Genomic DNA, 19,021 nt, shown 5'->3' on the forward strand with positions numbered 1-19,021 from the left:
TTCTTTAAGCATTAATCTATCATTTCTAAGAAAGTGCTTAGGGTTAGACATAAATATTTTCTTTTTGAATAAAGACAAAGATTTTATAGATAAGTTACATTTCCATTGTCTCGTAGGTTGAAACAATAGGAGATGCTTACATGGTTGCATCCGGTTTGCCCAAACGTAACGGCAACAGGCATGCATTGGACATTGCCCACATGGCCCTGGACATCCTATCATTTGTGGGGACGTTTGAGCTGGAGCACCTGCCTGGGATTCCTCTATGGATCCGTATTGGTGTACATTCAGGTACCAGAGATTCACAATGATTTTACTATGGTCTCATCCGAATTTTGCAAAAGTTGGGATGCTGTGTAAAATCTAAATAAAGACAGAGTTCAATGATCTACAAACTTCATAAAGCCACAAATGATGTTCACAACAGAGAATAAAAAATACATCAAATGTTTAAATTGAATAAATGTAACATTTTATGAAAACTCCTGGCAACTGCTTGTTAACAGCAGCAACAAAAAGCTGGAAAAAAGAGGAGAAAATATAGAATTTCTTACCAGTAAAGATTGGCAGAGGTTCACAGATCTGCAAAGATTTTATGTCTCAAAATTATGGAACAATTTTATAATAATGGTCCTCAAAGTGAAATTGTGAAGACTTCGACAAACTGATCATCTCTACACTAGATAATATGATCACAGATTGAGATATCTGCAGTAATCTCGCCGTGCAAGGGCCAAGACTGAAAATCAATACAAAGATACTTGTGATCTTCGGACTCTCAGGCAGCGCTGCACTAAACACAGACATGATTCTGTCACTGCATGGGCTCAGCAACACTTCCAAAAATATTGTCTGTGAGCACAGCCGACCGTGCCATCTACAAATACAAACTCTATCATGTAAAAAGGAAGCCAAACGTCAACATGATGCAGGAACACTTCTGTCTATGCTAAGCCAAAACTCATTTAAAATGGACTGAGACAAAGTGAAAAAGTATTTTGTAGTCAGATGAATCCAAACATTCTTTCTTTTTTTTTCTTTTTTTTTGCAAACATGGATGTGCCACATCCTCCAGATTAAAGAGGTATAGGTATCGTCCAGCTGTTCAGCAGCAAGCACTCAGTTCATAATTGTCTATCTCTGATGTATGGGGGTGCATTAGTGGAAATATCAGTTTGCACATCCCAGAAGTCCAGCATAATTTCATGTTTGTTTATGTTCTCCTAAAAATTCTATAAACCATTAAGTTTAGACCTCTCTGTGTGTAGCCCTCAAACTCGGTTTTCCTTTGTCTGTCATGGAGCTGCTGACATCTAGTGGCCAAATAATATACGTGTAGGTTAATGTTAATTATATGCTAATAAAAAACTAAATACATTTTTTTTAAAGGAAGCATAAATTGAATCTTGTTATGTAATTGTGTCCAGGACCATGTGCAGCAGGAGTGGTGGGGAAGAAGATGCCTCGCTACTGTCTCTTTGGAGATACGGTTAACACGGCTTCACGGATGGAGTCCACAGGCCTGCGTAAGACAACCACACACATTTTACACACTCACAACACTGGCAGCTTAGGCGCTTAGCTTGAATTGGCACAAAGGGAGGGCAGATGCAAGCACAGAGTCCGATGGCTGCTTTTCACATCATCTTTCCAGCTCTGAGAATTCATGTCAGCCAGTCTACCATCAACATCCTGCAGAGGACGGACTGCAAGTTTGAGTATGAAAAACGAGGAGAGACGTATCTGAAGGTGAGCTGGGTGGTGTTGGGCTTTTTAACTTACTTATTTACTTTAAATGCCATACCACACAAACTGAGGTCACGAGTGTGTGTGAGTGTTTGTGTTTGTCTGCACTTCACCCACAGGGTAAAGGAAAAATGATGACATACTGGTTAACAGGCGTGACCGGGGGAAGTTACAACCTGCCGACGCCACCGAGCGCGTGAGTAAAGTCCTATCAATAAAGAATTTTGACACAAACTGTTGAAGAACTCTGGTATACCCTGAACACAATACGTAAACAGTATTATGATTTAATAAATAATGTATGTTCTTTATATTATTAGATTACCACCTACTTTAAAGTGCTTCATTTGTTAATTGATAGACTAATTAACTGTAAATTTTTTAAAAAGTTACTACACGAGGATGAATTATGCGGATGTTGGCGTAATACATGCTGCCACTCAGATAACTGCTTTTCCAGCCTTGCTTGTTTTAGCGAGACAATACCAGACTACCCTGTGGACATGTTACAGTAAAAGAGTCAAACTGGTCAGCCTGAAGTTCAGACCTGGCACTCACTGAAAGTATTTTTCATATTATGAAAGAAAAAATATCACAAAGAAGGCTCCAAATTGTTGAAAACATTTTTCATCATTCGTCTGCTTGTAGGTAGTGAAATAGCTAGCTTGTCAGTCAGCTGTCCAATGACTTTTGAGCCTTTGTAATACAATAGTTTTTGTTAAACCCCTTGTTTTAAAGCTGCAAGTCTGCACTTCAGTCACATTTAAAATATTTGATCTGACAAAATTACATAATTGTGGCACAATCCAAAAAACCTATGGATCTAAGGGATGGTTCAAAGCTTGTCCGATGTTATGCACACTGAGTTCATAAAGAGCAGTTTCCCCCTTGTAATGTAGTTTTCTTTTAGACAGATTGAATATTAGATAAAATATATTGTAGGCTAGCATTTGGTTTTCAATTTATATTTTACCGTTCCACATTTTTTTTCAGAATCTGCGTGATACCTAATTTTAGTTTTACATCATTACACAATAATCTAAAACAATGTTACTGTCTCAGGGAGAACTTCCAGTCGCTTCAGAAGGATCTGGCAGAGATGATCGTGTTAAGTCTGGAGAAGCGTGGAGGGGACAGCTTCAAAAAGAGGAAGACCCTGTCCACCAAAATCCGCCGGAGGGAGACCAACAGCAGCGCGCAGAGCGACAGCCTGCCAGAGTACTTCCACCTAGCTGTCACTGAGAACCCGAGCACCTACCTGTGATCATAGAAGAGCTTTCAGCACAAGACGTAGACTTTGTACAAGTTTGTCAAGTTAGATTCAGGACTGCTGGGTTTCTTTGGACAGCTTTGTTCATTCATCGGTTGGAGAGACAACGCCGCAGCAGCACGTCTCTTCATCCCCAACAGCCTAACGCCTTGAGATCAACTCGCCTTGCTGATCCTTTAAAGATGTTAAGTAGTTACTGTTGTGGCACAAAGAGCGGCATATTTATATACAAATGTTTCTCCATAAGCGATCCAGATAACGTGGACGAGGATACCCAGTGCACTCTTCTTTACTTTGAGCCATCCTTCTGTTTATGTCTCAATGTTGCCTGCAGGAAGCTCACTGATTGAGCAACACGTGATAAAGAAAATATATATTTATCGTGTAAATATTTTTCTGCTTCAAAGACAGTGGAACTCTATCCAAACAGTACTCATCAAGACTATTTTGCACTGTAATGATGCTACCTTTCCGTTTTCACAGCATCAGAAATATTTGTGTTGATTTTTAGTTTGTTTTATTAAAACATGTTTGAAATACGACACAAGATTTAAAGCAGTTCCTGTACTTTTCCTGTACAACGGCAAAAACAACAAACTATACAGTCACCTGGTACACTATTTTTTTCACACAAGCAGTGCAGAGGAATAAAAACAGCTGTAGAAAATCGTAATCTTATTTTTAAAAAACCCATAAAAACATGGTAGAAACACAGAAATCTCAGTATACTGAGTACAACGTGCAGTATAAATGCAGTGGATATACGTTTTTAAGAACACAGGTGTGTTTTCATCTCTTTAGAGAATATTACTTCGACCTCACATTTCATGGAGACCCCTCTCAGTACTCATGAAAGCTGTACCCCAACCTGAAGCCAAGTCTTCACTCTAAGGTTTAATGAACTTGCTTTTTGCCCACAAAAGGGAGAGGTGTGGCCACAATGTTAGTGAGCAAACAAATGTGTTTCCCCACAGCCTGCTTAAAGAGTACGACCACACACCCGCAGCCTTACATGGTTTTAGTTGTAACTAAAGCAGTGCCACCCAGCTCTGTGGCAGGAAGTGGGATTCTGTGCTCCGCCATTGTGCTGCATGCAGGCGAGTCTCCGCCCACCTCTGCTCCACCACGCATCATGAGGTCCCTGCAAGCTGTGAAGCCATTCTCCCACTCTGAGCCTGTTTGGCTCCCAGAGTGCACGTGAGAGCAGGGTGATGGGGCCTCTGCCGCTCTCTGAAATATCTCAGCTTGACCGTTTCTTTCTGAGGGCAGAGGGTGCAGTTTGGCAGGTGGCTGCGCTTTCTGAAGAAGTTCCTGTCTTGGCATGCCATCCTCTGTGACACAAACAACAGAAAAACTGTCACTGAACGTTCACGCTGAAAGACTCCTCAGCCATTCACAACATTATACCCCCCCCCCCTTATTTCCTCAATTGATCAATAAGGTGCTTTTTATATATTAAAGGTAATCGTGTTTTTCTTTAAATTAAAGGTTCATAACATGCTTTAAAATAATTAAACGAATGTCTATCAAAACAGTTAACGAGGTCATGAGATTGATGAGTATATAAATCCTCTGTATGAAAAAGAGGACTTCTGACTGGTTGCCCCTCAAAAACAGAAGGTTTGCACAGAAAGTGGGCGGGACTTCTCACAGGCAGAACTGCGGGCCTGGGATGAATATATTGCCCCTTTAAAGGCTGTACCATTAAAAAAATTGCCACAAAATTCTATTTTTTTTAGTTGATTGTTCAGTGAACCTCCTGACAATTTAAATTAAATATTAATTTGCATATATGATTTTTAATTTACATCCTATTTGCTAAATTCCAAATTTTTCATCTCTTAGAGAAAACTTTACTGTGACTTTAAAAAAAAAAAAGCTCAGCACGAGCTGTTATCAAAGTAAAGATTGGGAAAAATGTAGGCGTGCAACTAAAATGTTTGAACTACTGCACTGCAACAAAACGCAGCTAAGCAGTAATGTTTTTACATTCCATATTTCCTGTGGTAAGAGGTGTGAGTCGACAGATTATTCACTGACGCAAAGGATGCCCAAGTGACTTGAGCTTCTCCTCAGCCCTTTCTTTGTTTTTCCTCTTTTTTTAAATTAAGTTAAGGCTGAATAAGAGCTGCATTCCAGGAGATTGAAAAAAATGGCCACAGTCATGTTGGTGTATTTACGAAACACAAAAACTCGTGTGTCTGATTCAGGCCATCATCAGACACAGAGGCCTTTAAAAGCAGCTGCTGTTGGCTGTCAGACTGTCAGTTTTAGTTTCACAGGTTTTGTGTTTTCACAAAGTAAATCTGTAGCATTCAAATGTTCAGCCTCGGGCTATGCAGTGCTGTGAGAAAGTAATTGCACCCCTTTCTGATTTCTTAGTTTTTTTGCATGTTTGTCACAGCTGCGTATTTGGGATTATCAAACGCATTTTAGTATTTGACGAAGAAAACCTGAGTAAATACAAAATGCTGTTATTATAATGGATTCATTTATCAAGGGAAAAAATCTATCCAAACATGCATGGCCCTGTATGAAAAAGTCATTTCCCAGAAACCTAATAACAGGCTGTGCCACCTTTGGCAGCAACAACTGCAATGAAGCGTTTGTGATAACTGCCAATGAGTCTTCCCCATCACTGTGGAGGAATTTTGGCCCACTCTTCTTTGCAGACTTGTTTTAATTCAGACACACTGGAGGGTTTTCAGGCATGAATGCCAAAAGATCTCAATTGGATTTAAGCTCAGACTTTGACTAGGCCACTCTAAAACATTTATTTTAGATTTCTGGAGTCATTCAGAGGGGACTTGCTGGTGTGTTTCAGATCATTGTCCTGCTGCATAACCCAAGTGTACTTGAGCTTCAGGCCATGAGCTGATGGTCGGACATTGTCCTTCAGGATTTACTGCTAGACAGCAGATTCTATGGTTCCATTGATTACAGCAAGTTATCCATGTCCTGAAGCAGCAACAGCCCCAGACTGTCACACTACCAACACCATAATTAACTGTTGTTATGATGTTGTCTTTATGAACTCCTGTGTTCGTTAATGCCAGACATAACAGGACACAAATCTTAAAAAAATAATAATTTTTTGTCTCATCAGTCCACAGAATATTTTCCCAGAGGTTTTTTGGCAAATATGAGACGAGTCCTTTTGTTCTTTTTGGTCAGCAGTGGTTTTCATCTTGGAACTCTTCCATGGATGCCATTTTTTGCCCAGTATCTTTCTTATTGTTGAACCATGAACTTCCCCTAACTAAGGAAAGTGAGGCCTGCAGTTCTTTAGATGCTGTTCTGGGTTATTTTGTGACCTCCTGGATGAGTGATGGATGCGCTCTTGGAGTAATTTTGGTGGGCCAGCCAATCCTGGGAAAGTTCACCACTGCTCCACGTTTTCTCTATTTGTGGATAATGGCTCTCACCGTGGTTCAGTGGAGTTCCAAAGTTTTCAAAATTGCTTTGTTGTGTTGATAGACCTCTCTGCATTGAATCATACTTGTTATTAATCCGTGGCTCTCTTCCACAGCATGTCTTTTATTCTGTCTTCCTTCTCTCTCCCCAATTGGTCATGGCAGATTGTCGCCCCTCCCTGAGTCTGGTTCTGCTGGAGGTTTCTTCCTGTTAAACGGGAGTCATATGATTGTTGGGGTTTTCTCTCCGTCTATTATTGTAGGGTCTACTTTACAATATAAAGCGCCTTGAGGCCACTTTTGTTGTGATTTGGCGCTGGATAAATAAAATTTAATAGAATGTGTAATCAAATAGATATCAATGACTTTGTCTCTCAGAGTTTTTTTAGATGGTGGCATGCTGTGCTGGTTTGAGATCTTTCAGCCTACTTCACTTTGTCATACCGGTTCTATTTAATTTTTTGAGCAAACAATTACTTTTTTCACATATGGTTTGGATAACTTTTTCCCCTTAAGAAGGGAAATAATCATTTCAAAACATCATTTTGTATTTAATAATGTTAAAATTTGTTAGTTGACCTGAAACATATAAATATAACCAAGCAAAAACACACAAAAAATAAGGAAGGGGCCAAATACTTTTTCACAGCCCTGTACAACCTCTGGCACGGAAGAGTCTGTTTATGTGTTTTCAATGTTGTGCGGGGGGTGCCTACGTTTTCTTGCCCAACCAGCGGATGTGTGCTGAAACCAGAATAGATGGTAAGGGAGCGGGACTGACCCTTGGGACAAGTGAGAAGAAGAGAACAGAAACTGTGGAGTTTCTACTGTGCTGAACGTCACAGTTCATCACCTGCCCTTCTGCAGCCCTGTTTCCTCCACCCGACTGTCAGCTCTGCGTGTCAGATCTCCTCTTTTTAAGTAAACCGACTTCTCTCCACAGCTTCAAAAACCATGTTGTCTTGTAAAATATGTATCTTAGGAAAAGACCTCTTATAACTTCTCTAGATCACTAGATGTATTAAAAGCATCTGATGTATATTTTGCTATTTAGTCTAATGAGCGGAATTTAAACAACTATAAAAGCCGCTTTCAGCTTCCTCCTTTTTCACAAGCGGTGGTCACAGCGGGGAGGTCTGCGTGTATGATTTTGGTAGATTTTTACAGCGAATGCCCTTCCTGACACTACCCCAAAGGGATTTGTGTCTCCTCCTGTGATCGAACCAGGGATCTTTCACTTGTTAGGCAAACTTATAAACCGTAACACTCTAAGTGACACAAACCATCAAAAGCTTGTTGTCCTTACCGGAGGTGCTGCTGCGTCTGGTCTGTCGCTTGTATATGATAAACCAAAGAGTCAAAGCCAAGATGGACCCCACCACGACCACGACCACAGAAATCCACAGAGTCGGACTCAGCACCACCATCGAGGTGGGCTTGACAGTGGTGTTTATGGCTTTGAGCTGGTTCACGACAGTCAGGGGCGGCTCTGTGAGGGGGGAGGACAGCCACACGCTGACTACCTCAACAGTTAAACAGTTTGCATTCTGACATGTAAGAAAAGTTTCAGAAAGAAAAAGGATGAACTCAAGTCTGACTCGCTCACTCATTTTATAAGCGGCTGTACAAGAAAAAAGAAGATGATAACGTTGATGTATTAGGTAGTCAGGTAAAATAAAAGTCTACATGATAAAGTTGTAAAGACATGCTGAATCCACAACTGAGACATACTCCAAGACAGAGGCAGAACACTGCGAGAACAAACTTGTGCCCAAGAGGCAGAAAAAAATGATTAGAATTCAGTGAAACTCACCTTTTGGTGGATCAGGGTGAGATCTCATTAGTGACTTGCTGGGCACACACGTGTGGACTAAGTTGTCAAACTTTTTTCCCTCAGGACAAGACTTCTTATCCATTCCTGGTGCTACGTGAGTAACGAAAAGTAAAGTGGACTGTTGCCTTTGTCTAATGCTGTGTTTGTTGCACACACACAAACACACAAAAACACAGAGCAGCGAGCCACAGAGGAGGGCTATGACGGGAGGATTTGTGAAATGAATGCAGAAGGCCCAACAGACGTTTCAGTTCCTCCGTTTAATAGGAAAGAGTGAATCACTACATGAGTCTCCTGGGGACAGCGTGACAGAGAGAGAGAGAGACCACATTTCTATTTCAAAAACAAAGAGTTCCTGACTTTCAAGCTTGCAGGTTTATATTAAACAGACTCTTCACTGCAGACATCTCAACATGACGGCTTTATCAGTCTTTTTTCCCCCCAACCACTGGAAATATTGTTTGCAATGAATGCACAGTGCATGGGGTCAGATTTCAGAACCCTTTGCACAGAGGGGCCAAGAATTATGCAGATATTTGACCTTATATGCTGCTGGTCCTCAAGCCTTGAGCAAAGACACATATCACTGAATAAGACCTCTGTTTTATACTGAGATGCAGTGACATGTAAGAAATAATGCACTATAAGAAAAAAAACAAGAAAAGAACAAAACAAACCGCTAAAATGCTCAAAGCGCATCACCGGGTAAATTTCAGCACCCAGTGATGCGGTTCAGCACACTGGACAGACAGTTAAAGCAAAGAAACCACAGTGAGCTCAGGTAAAGATGCTTTCTGTGACCCCACTGTGATCAGGAAAAAACAAAAACACACAAAAACAGGCACCATCTAAAGGTGGACCCACAACTTTCAAATTCAAATTGCGCTTGCTACGATAGCAATGATGAAAACAGCAGCTCACCCTCTCTGAGGGGAAAACTACGATGGGAGTTCAGTACAACCAGGCTTTCTTTGCGTTAGCTGGTTAACCCCCAAACCTCAGCTGGAGATAACGATTGTCGCGACGATGGTTATCAACTTTCTCTGATAAGTCGGGTTTTCTGCTTCCGGTACACCCCGGATCTGTGTTCGCATAAATAAACAAACAAAAAAAAAAAGGAGCATTTCTCGGATCATGTGACTCTTCTTCCGCAGAAAAAAAGGCGGCTTCTATGAGTGCAACTTACTCACAAATGATGACGATTAAATGTATAAAGAATGTAAAACAAAAATAACAGTTAAATACAATATCTTTGCACACAAGACAAGAGATTAATGCTGCAGAAAATCTGGGATTTTCTAATTTGAAGAGTGCGCATCAGAGCTCTGAAACTGTAATCTGGATACATTTAAACATTAAACGTTTCTGTCCCACAGGACAGGTAAGGACGTGTAAATCTCTTTATTTTGTTGGCAGATCAAAGTGAAATGCATTTTGATTGCTAGTCGGTCTTGGTGACCAACGAATGTAACTGATCAGTTTTCCAATCTGTGTACTAGTAGCTGCAATTCCAACAATGTAAAATAAGACCATCCATCCATTCGCTTCCGCTTATCCTTTTCAGGGTCGCGGGGGCCGCTGGAGCCTATCCCAGCTGTCATATGTATGATGTAAAATAAGACTTTACAGCCAATTACAAGTATGTATAAAATTATAAACATTTTTCTGCTTCATTAAATTGACATAGGTTTACGGGCCAATACCAAAAATCACTTTTTTCGGAGACAGCTACAGAAGAAGACAAGTTTTCGAATTGTCTTGCTTTGTTACTTTTCCATTAAATATTTATGAAAGCCTCGAACTCACATGAACAATCCACTTGATCACTAGATTTGACTTTGGTGACAAAAGATCAAAGGCTTAAGAACTCTAATGCTAAATCTGGTGATAAGTGACTGATGGAGGCTTAGAGCCACATTCATTTAGAGAAGTTCACCGCAGAGCTCGATGAGATTCCAATCCTAATGTCCTGGTTTGATCTCTTTTTGTGGGGATCTGATTTAAAGCCTAAACTTGAGCTCACTTAATTTGATGTAGATTTAATAGAACTGAGTTTAGATTGTGAAGAAAACTAACTGAAATCTGAGTAAAGTTTAAACTTAATCACTCAAACATATGTTTTAAAATCTCACACATAAAATGACCCTGCACCAGAAAAAAATCTAAACCCGAGTAGCTGAAAGTCCAGACTGTGAGAATTTAAGTGTAAAACAAAAATGGAATAAAAGGCATATCGTAGACATGCAAAGAAAGAAACACAAAAATACAAAAAGAGGTTTTTAATTTTGCACAGCACAATAAAAAAAGCAGCAAACAAAAATCAGATCATAAGAGATGATCAGCTCCTGAGTCCTGAGGCATTGCACTGATTGTTTCCTCTACTCCTGCAGCAATAGTGTTTGTATATATGAAGACATTCAAGCATCAAAAATAAAGATTTTACTTTAAGGTGGCACATCTGCTGATTTTGTGATTTGGTATTTTATTATATCATAAAGCTACTGTGAGCATCAAAGGCACCAATGGCTGCACACAGGACACCCTGGGAAAAAAAACGTGTTTAGAAATAGATCAGAAATCTGTGTTTACCAGTGCTGAATGAAATCATATATATATATATATATATATATATATATATATATATATATATATATATATATATATATATATATATATATAAATTTAAAGAAAAAAGAAAAAAAAAGTGACTGCTGAGAAGAAAGGAGATCTACTCATGGATGCAATAGCAAACATGCAGAAAAAAAAAAATCATCTGCTGGATGGACATTGAAAGGACAGATAAAACCCGCCTCCCAGAAACTCACTGGGTTGTACAGATGGGCGTGGACCTCCATTACCCTGAAAGAATCTCTGTCGCACGCACACAGTCACACACTGATGCTCATGGATCGAAAAGAATGGGCTGCATCTTGATAAAGGTGAAGTTGTAATACTGTGGCAGACCCTGGTGGCTAATGCTGCCGAATTTGTCCCAAAAGAACGGCGGGAGTCCGTCCTGTGTTGTCGGCCCGTTCACCGCCTCCGCACGGAAATCCCCAGCCAAGTGGAAATCTGTCACCTGCACAGGGAAAAAGACGCCAACAAGAAGAAAGCTGGGTAGAGCTTAAAAGCATCTGAATTCATGAAACCTGTATGACTGCTACTGATGAAAAGGCTATTGTGGCGCTCTGGGAATACCTTAGTGTCATAGCAGCCTCCTGGTGAAGGCCTCTCGCTTTGCAGGTCGTTACGGCAACAGATGGACTTGCAGGGGTCACCCTTTGAGTACAGATCCTTCTTGTAGTCTGAAAACAAGCAAACCAAAAATATCATGCTTGTGAATGTAAATGGGTGGCTACTGGAAAAAGAAATGAAAAGATTTCAAAAATTAAACAGAGATCCAACTAAGCCTAATTCTGTGTCACAGTTCAGCTATCACACTGGCTACTGCAGAAGAAACCCTGGGACACTCGTGGACCTGGTTGGGAAGAAATGCTCTACCTGTGCATCTTTGGTTTAAACAGACGTGCAACAAGTCTGAACAGAAGAGGTACCTAAAAGAAATGTATAAAACTATATCAGCTCAAGCTATAGCTATCAGAATAGCTAGGAAAAGGCCACTTAATTAGGTACAGTTGTTCAACTACTTGTTAGTGCAAATATCTAATCAGACAGTAAAACAGCAGTAACACAGTGGATTTATGCACATAGACATGGTGAAGACAACCTGCTAAAGTTCAAACTGAGCATCATTTAAATCCCCAAATCCACTTCAGTATTGTTATGACTGTTATGAACATGTTCTACCAATCTTCTAATGGCTGCTTCCAGCAGGACAACGGACCACATCGCAAAGCTCAGATCATCTCAAACTGCTAGATGTGATTTGAATCCAGCAGCTTGTTGAATGTGTGCCTCTAACAAGATGTAACTAATGAAGTGTACTGCAGCCAAAAATCTAGCTTATGAAACAGCAACATACAAAGAGTCAGCAGAATGAGCTAAAACTAAGAAGCTGAGATGGAGCCACACACCATTGAATCTCATGATGTGCTTCAAGGACTCCAGGTCCTTAACGCCACACTGGTCACGGCGAAAGATCTTGGCTCTGGGACAGAGGTCATAGGAGAAGTCCTCTCCGTACTGCTCCCACATTTCTACGTAACCACTCATTGTGTAGATCTTCCGATGGAAAGGAATGTTGTAGGACGGCCAATAACCTGTAAGAAATGGATGTGGTGACGAAATCACAGAAAAGTCTAAAAATGAAATATGATACAAAATACAATTGAATGTAGAAAATGATTAGCTGCCTCTGCGCAGAGTCTGTGTCTGGTCCGAGTACTCCACCAAGCTGGGGATCTGCTCCACCACAGTCAGCGCACCGTCGTCAAGACTGTGACCCAGCTTCACTTTGCTTCTGTCCAACACCATGTACTGATTGTTGTAGGTTCCTGCAAGAGTTACAGGTGGATTTATGGAAGAGAAAAAAGTTTAATAAAGAGGCCTGAGCATGATTTAGCTTTTTCTATCAAAACACAGCACAGTTTCTGTGCTTCGTGTATAAAGATCCATGTACATAAGGCAGACATGCTCACCAGAGTTATACATGGAAAAGGTTTTGGCCCATTCTTCTCCGGTTTTTGCCAAACTGTGAGCCAGCCTGACCCTCTGCCAGGCCAGTAGGCTATTTGGGGTGATTGTGTCAAAAAGGGAGGAGTTGAAGACATTGTTGGTCGTCTGCGTCATCATCAGACCACTTCCCAAGAGGTAGAAGTCATCCAGCGACACCAGGAACCCTGAAGCCACAAACAAGCCACATTACAAACATGAGCTTTATGGATGATCTTCTTCCATAATGATGTTCTTTTTGCATGTGTGCCATGTGTGAAGAGGGCGAGATAACCAAAATTGTTATACAGAGACAGCAGAATGAATGGTTGGCCTTCTGGAGATGGCTGACACTGACTGAATTACGAAGTGGAATCATCAGCAAAACTCTAAAACTTAAGAAGCTGATCTCACCAAATTCATTTAAGACGTCTTTAACTGACCTGGAGGCAGCTACTACAAATGTACTGCATGAATATTAACAGCACAGTACTATTCAATAAACTCAGTGACTTTTACTTTTATTTATGTTTGTTTCAGCATAAATGTTGGTTGTGTTTGTATTTTAGTCCATCAGTTTTACATTCTTATAGTTTTAGTGTGTTTTTGCTGTGTATTTTCATCTGTGTTGTACTAGTCTGTGCAGTTACTGATTGTAATGCTGCCTGTCTTGGATAGGACACGTTTTAAAAGAGTTGTGTAACCTTAAAGTAATGTTATCCTGGTTAAATGAAGGTTCAATCAAAATAAATGAGGTAAATTTTCACTGATGCTCTTGCTTTCTTACATACCAGGGTAGCTGCTAAAGGATAGTTTTCCAGTGGCTGTATGGGGCTCGCTGATGTGAAAGTCCCAGTGTTTGTAAATCCGCATCGTAGCAGCGTACGTGTACCAGCTGGAATGAGCGAACAGGAGGTTCTCGTACCCCGGCAGCATCTAAAGATGATGACAGAAATCAGTAATGAGACAATCGTGCGTCATGTCCAACAGTTATGTAGCTTAACCAACATAATAACATTGGTTTAGTTAGATAATTAACTTAAATTCAAGAATATCCTTTCAACAAAAGCCACCAAACAGACAGAACAAGAAGTCAGAACAGGTGACGTTATAGGACTTTTGAATTTGGCCTGTTATTTAGCACAAACATACATTTGTTAAAGCTGCTGTGCAAAAAACACTTTGAAGTTACAGGTTTTAGAATATGCACCTCTGTGTACAAAACTGTCCCCTGATTTAATTATGTCACTGAAAATTAAACTTAGTTTCTTTAAATATGAAATAAAGATGAATAATGCGTTACTGCACTAATGCACCAGCACATTCGATTACACAGGAAATTTGCTCTTCACTGGTAGTTTCTTGTTCTTCTTATTTTGCACACCTATGAAAATCAGGTTACAGCTGATGTCAGTGAAGCATTACTAATTTGCTGTGAAGTAAATTTGAGGAACTACTCATATACATCAGCTGCTTTTTGTGTTATGTGTATTTTTTTTAATATCTAATAAGAATAAGAGCCTGATCAGGATCGTAGACTGTATATAAAAGATGGCCACTGTAAGCTGTGCGCAGACTTGTGTTTTAGATCCTCGGGTTTGGCATTTTATCGGTTGCCATATTTTTTTCCCCCTCAAACTTGATGAGAAAGAGGAGACACCACATCTTCATAAAGTGAACTTATCAACTGCTCGTTTTATGTTGCAGAAACGGAACATTTTGATGTATTCACCAAGACTTGAAACCAGCGGCTGAGAGGAGGAACTGAAAAGTAAGATGTTTACGGAGTTCATAGATCAGATGCTTCTTCAAAGTCAGACTACCTTTTGCAACCAGAAGAAAGAGTGAGTTGATTTTAGGCATCGCTAGCTTCACTTTTGGTCTCTATATCCATCTTTTATATACAGTCTGTGATTAACTTGTGTTTTGACCTCTGACCTTGATGAGTGCAGAGCAGTGGCCCATCCCTGGAAGTTTGAAGTCTCTGAGTGAAGGATAGGAGCTGGGGACCAGGGCTGGGATCAGATCCAGCAGGTCTCCCACAGAGTTCAGGAACTGGACGTCAAACAGCGTCAGCGGCTTTGGGAAGGACAACAGATAAACAGCTGGTCATCAAATGCAAACAAACAGTGCTGCTGCTCCTGATGTGAGACGGCCATTTATCAAAAACCCCAAAAAACATACAGAATAAAAGCTACAAAATAATTAATTATGAGAAAAGAAAACATAAAAAGTCCTCTCACATCTTACAGCAAACAAAAGTCGATCCATTAAATAAAATAATTATTTGCATTCATAACTGCTGGTATGTAGTATTACTGCTAGTGCCATTAATGTAACACTATTGGCTCTATAGCATATTTATAAAAATCTTCTTAAGTACTATTACTTCTACTTTTTATATTTAACATGGTTTAAGGCTGTGAAACCTGATATGAAACTGTTGGTTGATGCTTCTGCATCTCAGAGTGCAGATTTATTTGTTAGTAATTTTTCACTGTTCTTGTTTTTGGTCACATGGTTATCCTACCTTCTTCCCTTGCTTCTTGGCCCACGCTGCCACTCCTGCCTGCAATCCGTCCAGCTGAGCCATGATGAAGCCGGCGTGTTTCCACAGAGGATCGGAGCTCTTGTTCCCTTTCACCTGCTGTCTGACCCATGAGTCCTGCTTCCTGAATATACAAGAATCATATTAGACTGACATTTAAGTAAACAGATAACTGCTACTGTACAAAACTCCCACCGTAATACTGCATCAGCAGAAAAACATGATCAAAACTGTTCTTTATTCTGCAACATTATGAATGTCAGGGGTGAACTTCTGTAAGCTCTGTTGTGGTCAAGAGTGGCTGAATGCCAACGCTGAGAGTGCTTAAATGTTTGGTTGAACTTTTTTCAGAAGAGGATATGAAAGATGACAGATTGTGAAGTAGATGTGACATTTCTGCTGCTCGGGTTTTAACTCTGAAAGGAAAAGGGAACAGACTCACTCCATAAATTTCTGAACTGGGTCGAGCATCTTTGGTTCGGTTATCAGCTGCGGGTACATGTTGGTGTAGTGGTCCATCATCTGCCTCGGGAGGAGGAAGAATGAGTACAAGTATAAGAGTGAATACAAAATGCCATAGCCTATAGAGTAAAATAAATAAGGTTATAATGAGAACTGACAGCACTTACTGGGCGGTCAGGAAGCCTTCGAGGTAGCCAGCCAGGAAGAAAGTGATCTCATCCGTTTCAGGAGTTTTTCCATACCCTGCTCGGATCTCCAGGACGCTCCAGCCTGTACTGGATAGGGTGTTATTCAGGAACCCGTAAGCATCCCCCTCGACCTCCATCACCCCCTCCTTTAACTTGACAAGCTTGTGATCAGGGTCCCAGTACACAGTGGCTGCTGTCAGCTCTGAGAACACATCAACATAATGAAAATATAAACAAAAAGGGAGGCACAGATCCCAGCTCCTCTACTTAGGGATTTTTTTCTATATTTGCTGTGATGAATTAATGGATGCAAACAAAAATGAAAGTTAAATGTCAGGTTAGGGATCACACTGCACGAAACACTTCACTCAGTCTCCAAAACAACTTAAAACTCAACGCGTACAAAAATCATCTGTACGGCACATTCATACAAGCAGCACGGACGCTGGAAATAAACCACCACTTCATTCCTGAAAGAATGAAACCAACAGATCCTTAAACAATCACCCGTGACTTCTCATGGACTCGTCCTACTTACTGTCAGCAGAGCCGAAGGTCGCAGCCACGCTGAACAGAAGACAGACATGTAACCAATTTAGCGAAGACATGTCTGCGAGAATGGAGCTAAAAACTAAAACTGCTGCGGGACATAGAAATGGTTCGAGCAGAAGTGGCAGAAGTAAAGAGGAAATCTGCGTTTTCTACGCAGGGAAAGTCCAAGTCACGCGAGCTCAGAGTTTCCTGATTGGCTGCGGCCAGGAGCGGAAAAAAGGGAACAGTACGCACACGTGAAAACACTTCGAGACAAGCTGCTGGAACAACTAAGATAGTTGGTAAACAAGAGATTTTTAGTTTGGGGACAAGAAAAGAAAGAAAATAACTTTCCACCCCAGATGGGACTCGAACCCACAATCCCTGGTGTTGTGGATAGGCGTAACTTTGGGTCACGTGGTGTCGGTAATAGTAGTAGTGATTACTATGTTACCTGTTCTCCACCCGAGGGAATCTTTCTGAATGAGCGGGTGACGGGGGAAGACAACTTTTGCTGACCGCTCAAGTCTGGAATGTCTGATCACTGTTTTTCCATGGATTTTAATGATTTTTGATAACAAATAAATGAGTTTTAAATTGGAATTTTGACGTTTTAACAGCGAGCGCGTCAACATCATTCCCCTATTCAGCTGCTCGGCGACTCTAACGCCGACGCGAGCCCATCCACCGCCGCCACTACACCCACAAAAACGACTTGTCTGACAGAGAAAGAGAAGGCGACAGTGGTATGTTGAATGCTTAAAATGAGTGGTACGCAAGCTGCATCTGTTGTTGGAAAACCTGAAAAGGATAAAAGATTAATTGTTCTCACTGAGAAAGCTTTTGCATATAAAATTGAAACCACCCAAGCAGATCGGAAAAGGCATGTAAACAAAATGAAAAGTGTGATTATGTCTCTTAAAGAGCTAATGAAAGATGATAAAAGTTATTCACAAGTTAAATCACAGTTTGATGAGTTAACACACTTGTTTAAGGATGCCAGTGCATTGCATGAGTCTCTGTTTTCTTTAATCTCAGTTAACGAGAAAGATAAACAAAATATATGGTTCTCAAGCATTGCTAAATACAATAAAGAGTTTATGGAGGATGTCAAGATATAGCTTGCTGAAACTGAAAAACATTCAGGCAGGCCATCATCTGACAAAGCATAGTCAGATGATGGCCTGGAAACTTCCCTGGGAGGAGAAGTGGAGGTGCAAGAGCACATTGGGAAAAGAACCTCAATTATGTCTTAATCCCCAGAATGATGTTCAGGATGACGTGTTGTGTCAAATCAAGGCAGTAGGTCGAGCTCAAGAGTATCATCTCCTTCATCTGCACATCTCAGGGCAGAAGCTGAAACGGCTGCTTTGCTCGCACAGCAACATATACTTAAAGAAAAACACTCTCTTTAAGAACAGGAGGAGCAGTTGTGGAGAAAGAAAGAACAACTTCAGCTTGAAGCAGATATAGCTGCAACTGTTGCAAAAGTGAATGTGCTGAGAACTGGTTCCACAATGCGGATCGTTGCTTTGTAGAAATCTAATGGAATAGAATCATATTTTAAAACGAAAGGAAACAGGCTTGAAATCCTTATTGTGGAAGCACAGACTTTTGTTCCACAGACGCTTACAAAAGGTAATGCAATCACTGGGAATGCAGAGCTTCAAGTAAAAACAGTGCAACAGAATATGAAAAGGAAAAGGCCTGCACCCGCTCTTATGGGGCCTTCTGACACTTTTAGACCAATCCCATCTTTGTCTAATCAACAAGCTGCTCATCCAGTAGCCAATGAAAATCCGTTGTCCATTATGGAAAAACAAAATAAATTAAAATGTATGTTGGTCAATCAGCAAAGTCTCTTTTCACTGCCCAAAAGGGAGGTTCAAACCTTTGATGGCGATCCTTTACATTTTCAGGCTTTTATGTGCTCGTTTGAACAGATCATAGAAGCAACGACTGGCGATACTTTATAAGCACTTTGGGAATGGACATGTGATTGCATCTTCTTATTTGATCAAAGTTCACTCATGGGCACTGATTAGATCAGAAGATGGAAAGGCTCTTCAGGCATACTGTTTGTTCCTACGTGGATGCTGCAATGCAATGGAAGAGATTAATGATCTCTCTGAATTAAATACACCTGCCAAAATGCTTGCTTTGATTAGAAGACTGCCATATAAGTTAAAAGACAAATGGTGAACGGTAGCATGTGACATCCAGGAGAGGCAACATCGCAGAGCTGAATTCGTTGACGTTGTTTCCTTCCTTGAGTGTCAAGTTAAAATTGCTACAGATCCCGTCTTTGGAAATCTATGTGATGTTCCAGCAACACATCTAACAGCCAAGGGCAGCAATGGAGGGAAACGTTCTCCACATCCAAGAGCTAAAAGGAGTAGCTTTGGTACAACTCTGATG

At 40.6% G+C, this 19,021-nt stretch overlaps 3 protein-coding genes across 3 annotated transcripts in view; 1 reads left to right on the forward strand and 2 right to left on the reverse strand.

The window, feature by feature from the left end:
* gucy2ca (guanylate cyclase 2Ca) overlaps positions 1 to 3,565 on the forward strand; it is a 19,915-nt gene extending 16,350 nt beyond the window's left edge. Inside the window, exons 23-27 of the mRNA XM_026165652.2 lie at positions 117 to 291; positions 1,428 to 1,526; positions 1,655 to 1,749; positions 1,866 to 1,942; positions 2,809 to 3,565. Coding sequence (XP_026021437.2) covers positions 117 to 291; positions 1,428 to 1,526; positions 1,655 to 1,749; positions 1,866 to 1,942; positions 2,809 to 3,010 — 648 coding nt within the window. The 3' untranslated portion in view covers positions 3,011 to 3,565. The remainder of the gene's footprint in view (positions 1 to 116; positions 292 to 1,427; positions 1,527 to 1,654; positions 1,750 to 1,865; positions 1,943 to 2,808) is intronic.
* Positions 3,511 to 11,216, reverse strand: LOC113021159 (uncharacterized). The gene is made up of 4 exons (XM_080300427.1): positions 11,089 to 11,216; positions 8,243 to 8,353; positions 7,736 to 7,918; positions 3,511 to 4,347 (listed from the first exon to the last, which is right to left on the reverse strand). Exons 2-4 carry the CDS (start codon positions 8,343 to 8,345, stop codon positions 4,025 to 4,027), a joined length of 609 nt encoding a protein of 202 aa, XP_080156553.1. The 5' UTR covers positions 8,346 to 8,353; positions 11,089 to 11,216; the 3' UTR covers positions 3,511 to 4,024.
* On the reverse strand, positions 11,166 to 16,878 carry LOC113021140 (lysosomal leucine aminopeptidase-like). The gene is made up of 11 exons (XM_026165620.2): positions 16,611 to 16,878; positions 16,052 to 16,274; positions 15,865 to 15,948; positions 15,405 to 15,546; positions 14,813 to 14,953; positions 13,666 to 13,810; positions 12,862 to 13,062; positions 12,577 to 12,717; positions 12,298 to 12,483; positions 11,462 to 11,568; positions 11,166 to 11,342 (listed from the first exon to the last, which is right to left on the reverse strand). Exons 1-11 carry the CDS (start codon positions 16,678 to 16,680, stop codon positions 11,166 to 11,168), a joined length of 1,617 nt encoding a protein of 538 aa, XP_026021405.2. The 5' UTR covers positions 16,681 to 16,878.
* Between the last annotated feature and the right edge of the window lie 2,143 nt (positions 16,879 to 19,021).

This window comes from Astatotilapia calliptera, chromosome 4, assembly GCF_964374335.1.
Source record: "Astatotilapia calliptera chromosome 4, fAstCal68.1, whole genome shotgun sequence".
NCBI lineage: Eukaryota > Metazoa > Chordata > Actinopteri > Cichliformes > Cichlidae > Astatotilapia > Astatotilapia calliptera.

Excerpts from the sequence above, each read along its gene's own strand:
- LOC113021159 (XM_080300427.1), bottom strand. The coding sequence starts at position 8,345 with ATGGATAAGAAGTCTTGTCCTGAGGGAAAAAAGTTTGACAACTTAGTC. Across the intron at positions 7,919-8,242 it reads TCACCCTGATCCACCAAAAG|AGCCGCCCCTGACTGTCGTG; the intron begins GTGAGTTTCACT and ends CCCCCCTCACAG. Across the intron at positions 4,348-7,735 it reads CAGACGCAGCAGCACCTCCG|AGGATGGCATGCCAAGACAG; the intron begins GTAAGGACAACA and ends TTTGTGTCACAG.
- LOC113021140 (XM_026165620.2), bottom strand. The coding sequence starts at position 16,680 with ATGTCTTCGCTAAATTGGTTACATGTCTGTCTTCTGTTCAGCGTGGCT. Across the intron at positions 16,275-16,610 it reads GACCTTCGGCTCTGCTGACA|AGCTGACAGCAGCCACTGTG; the intron begins GTAAGTAGGACG and ends ATGTGTTCTCAG. Across the intron at positions 12,718-12,861 it reads CTTTTCCATGTATAACTCTG|GAACCTACAACAATCAGTAC; the intron begins GTGAGCATGTCT and ends TAACTCTTGCAG.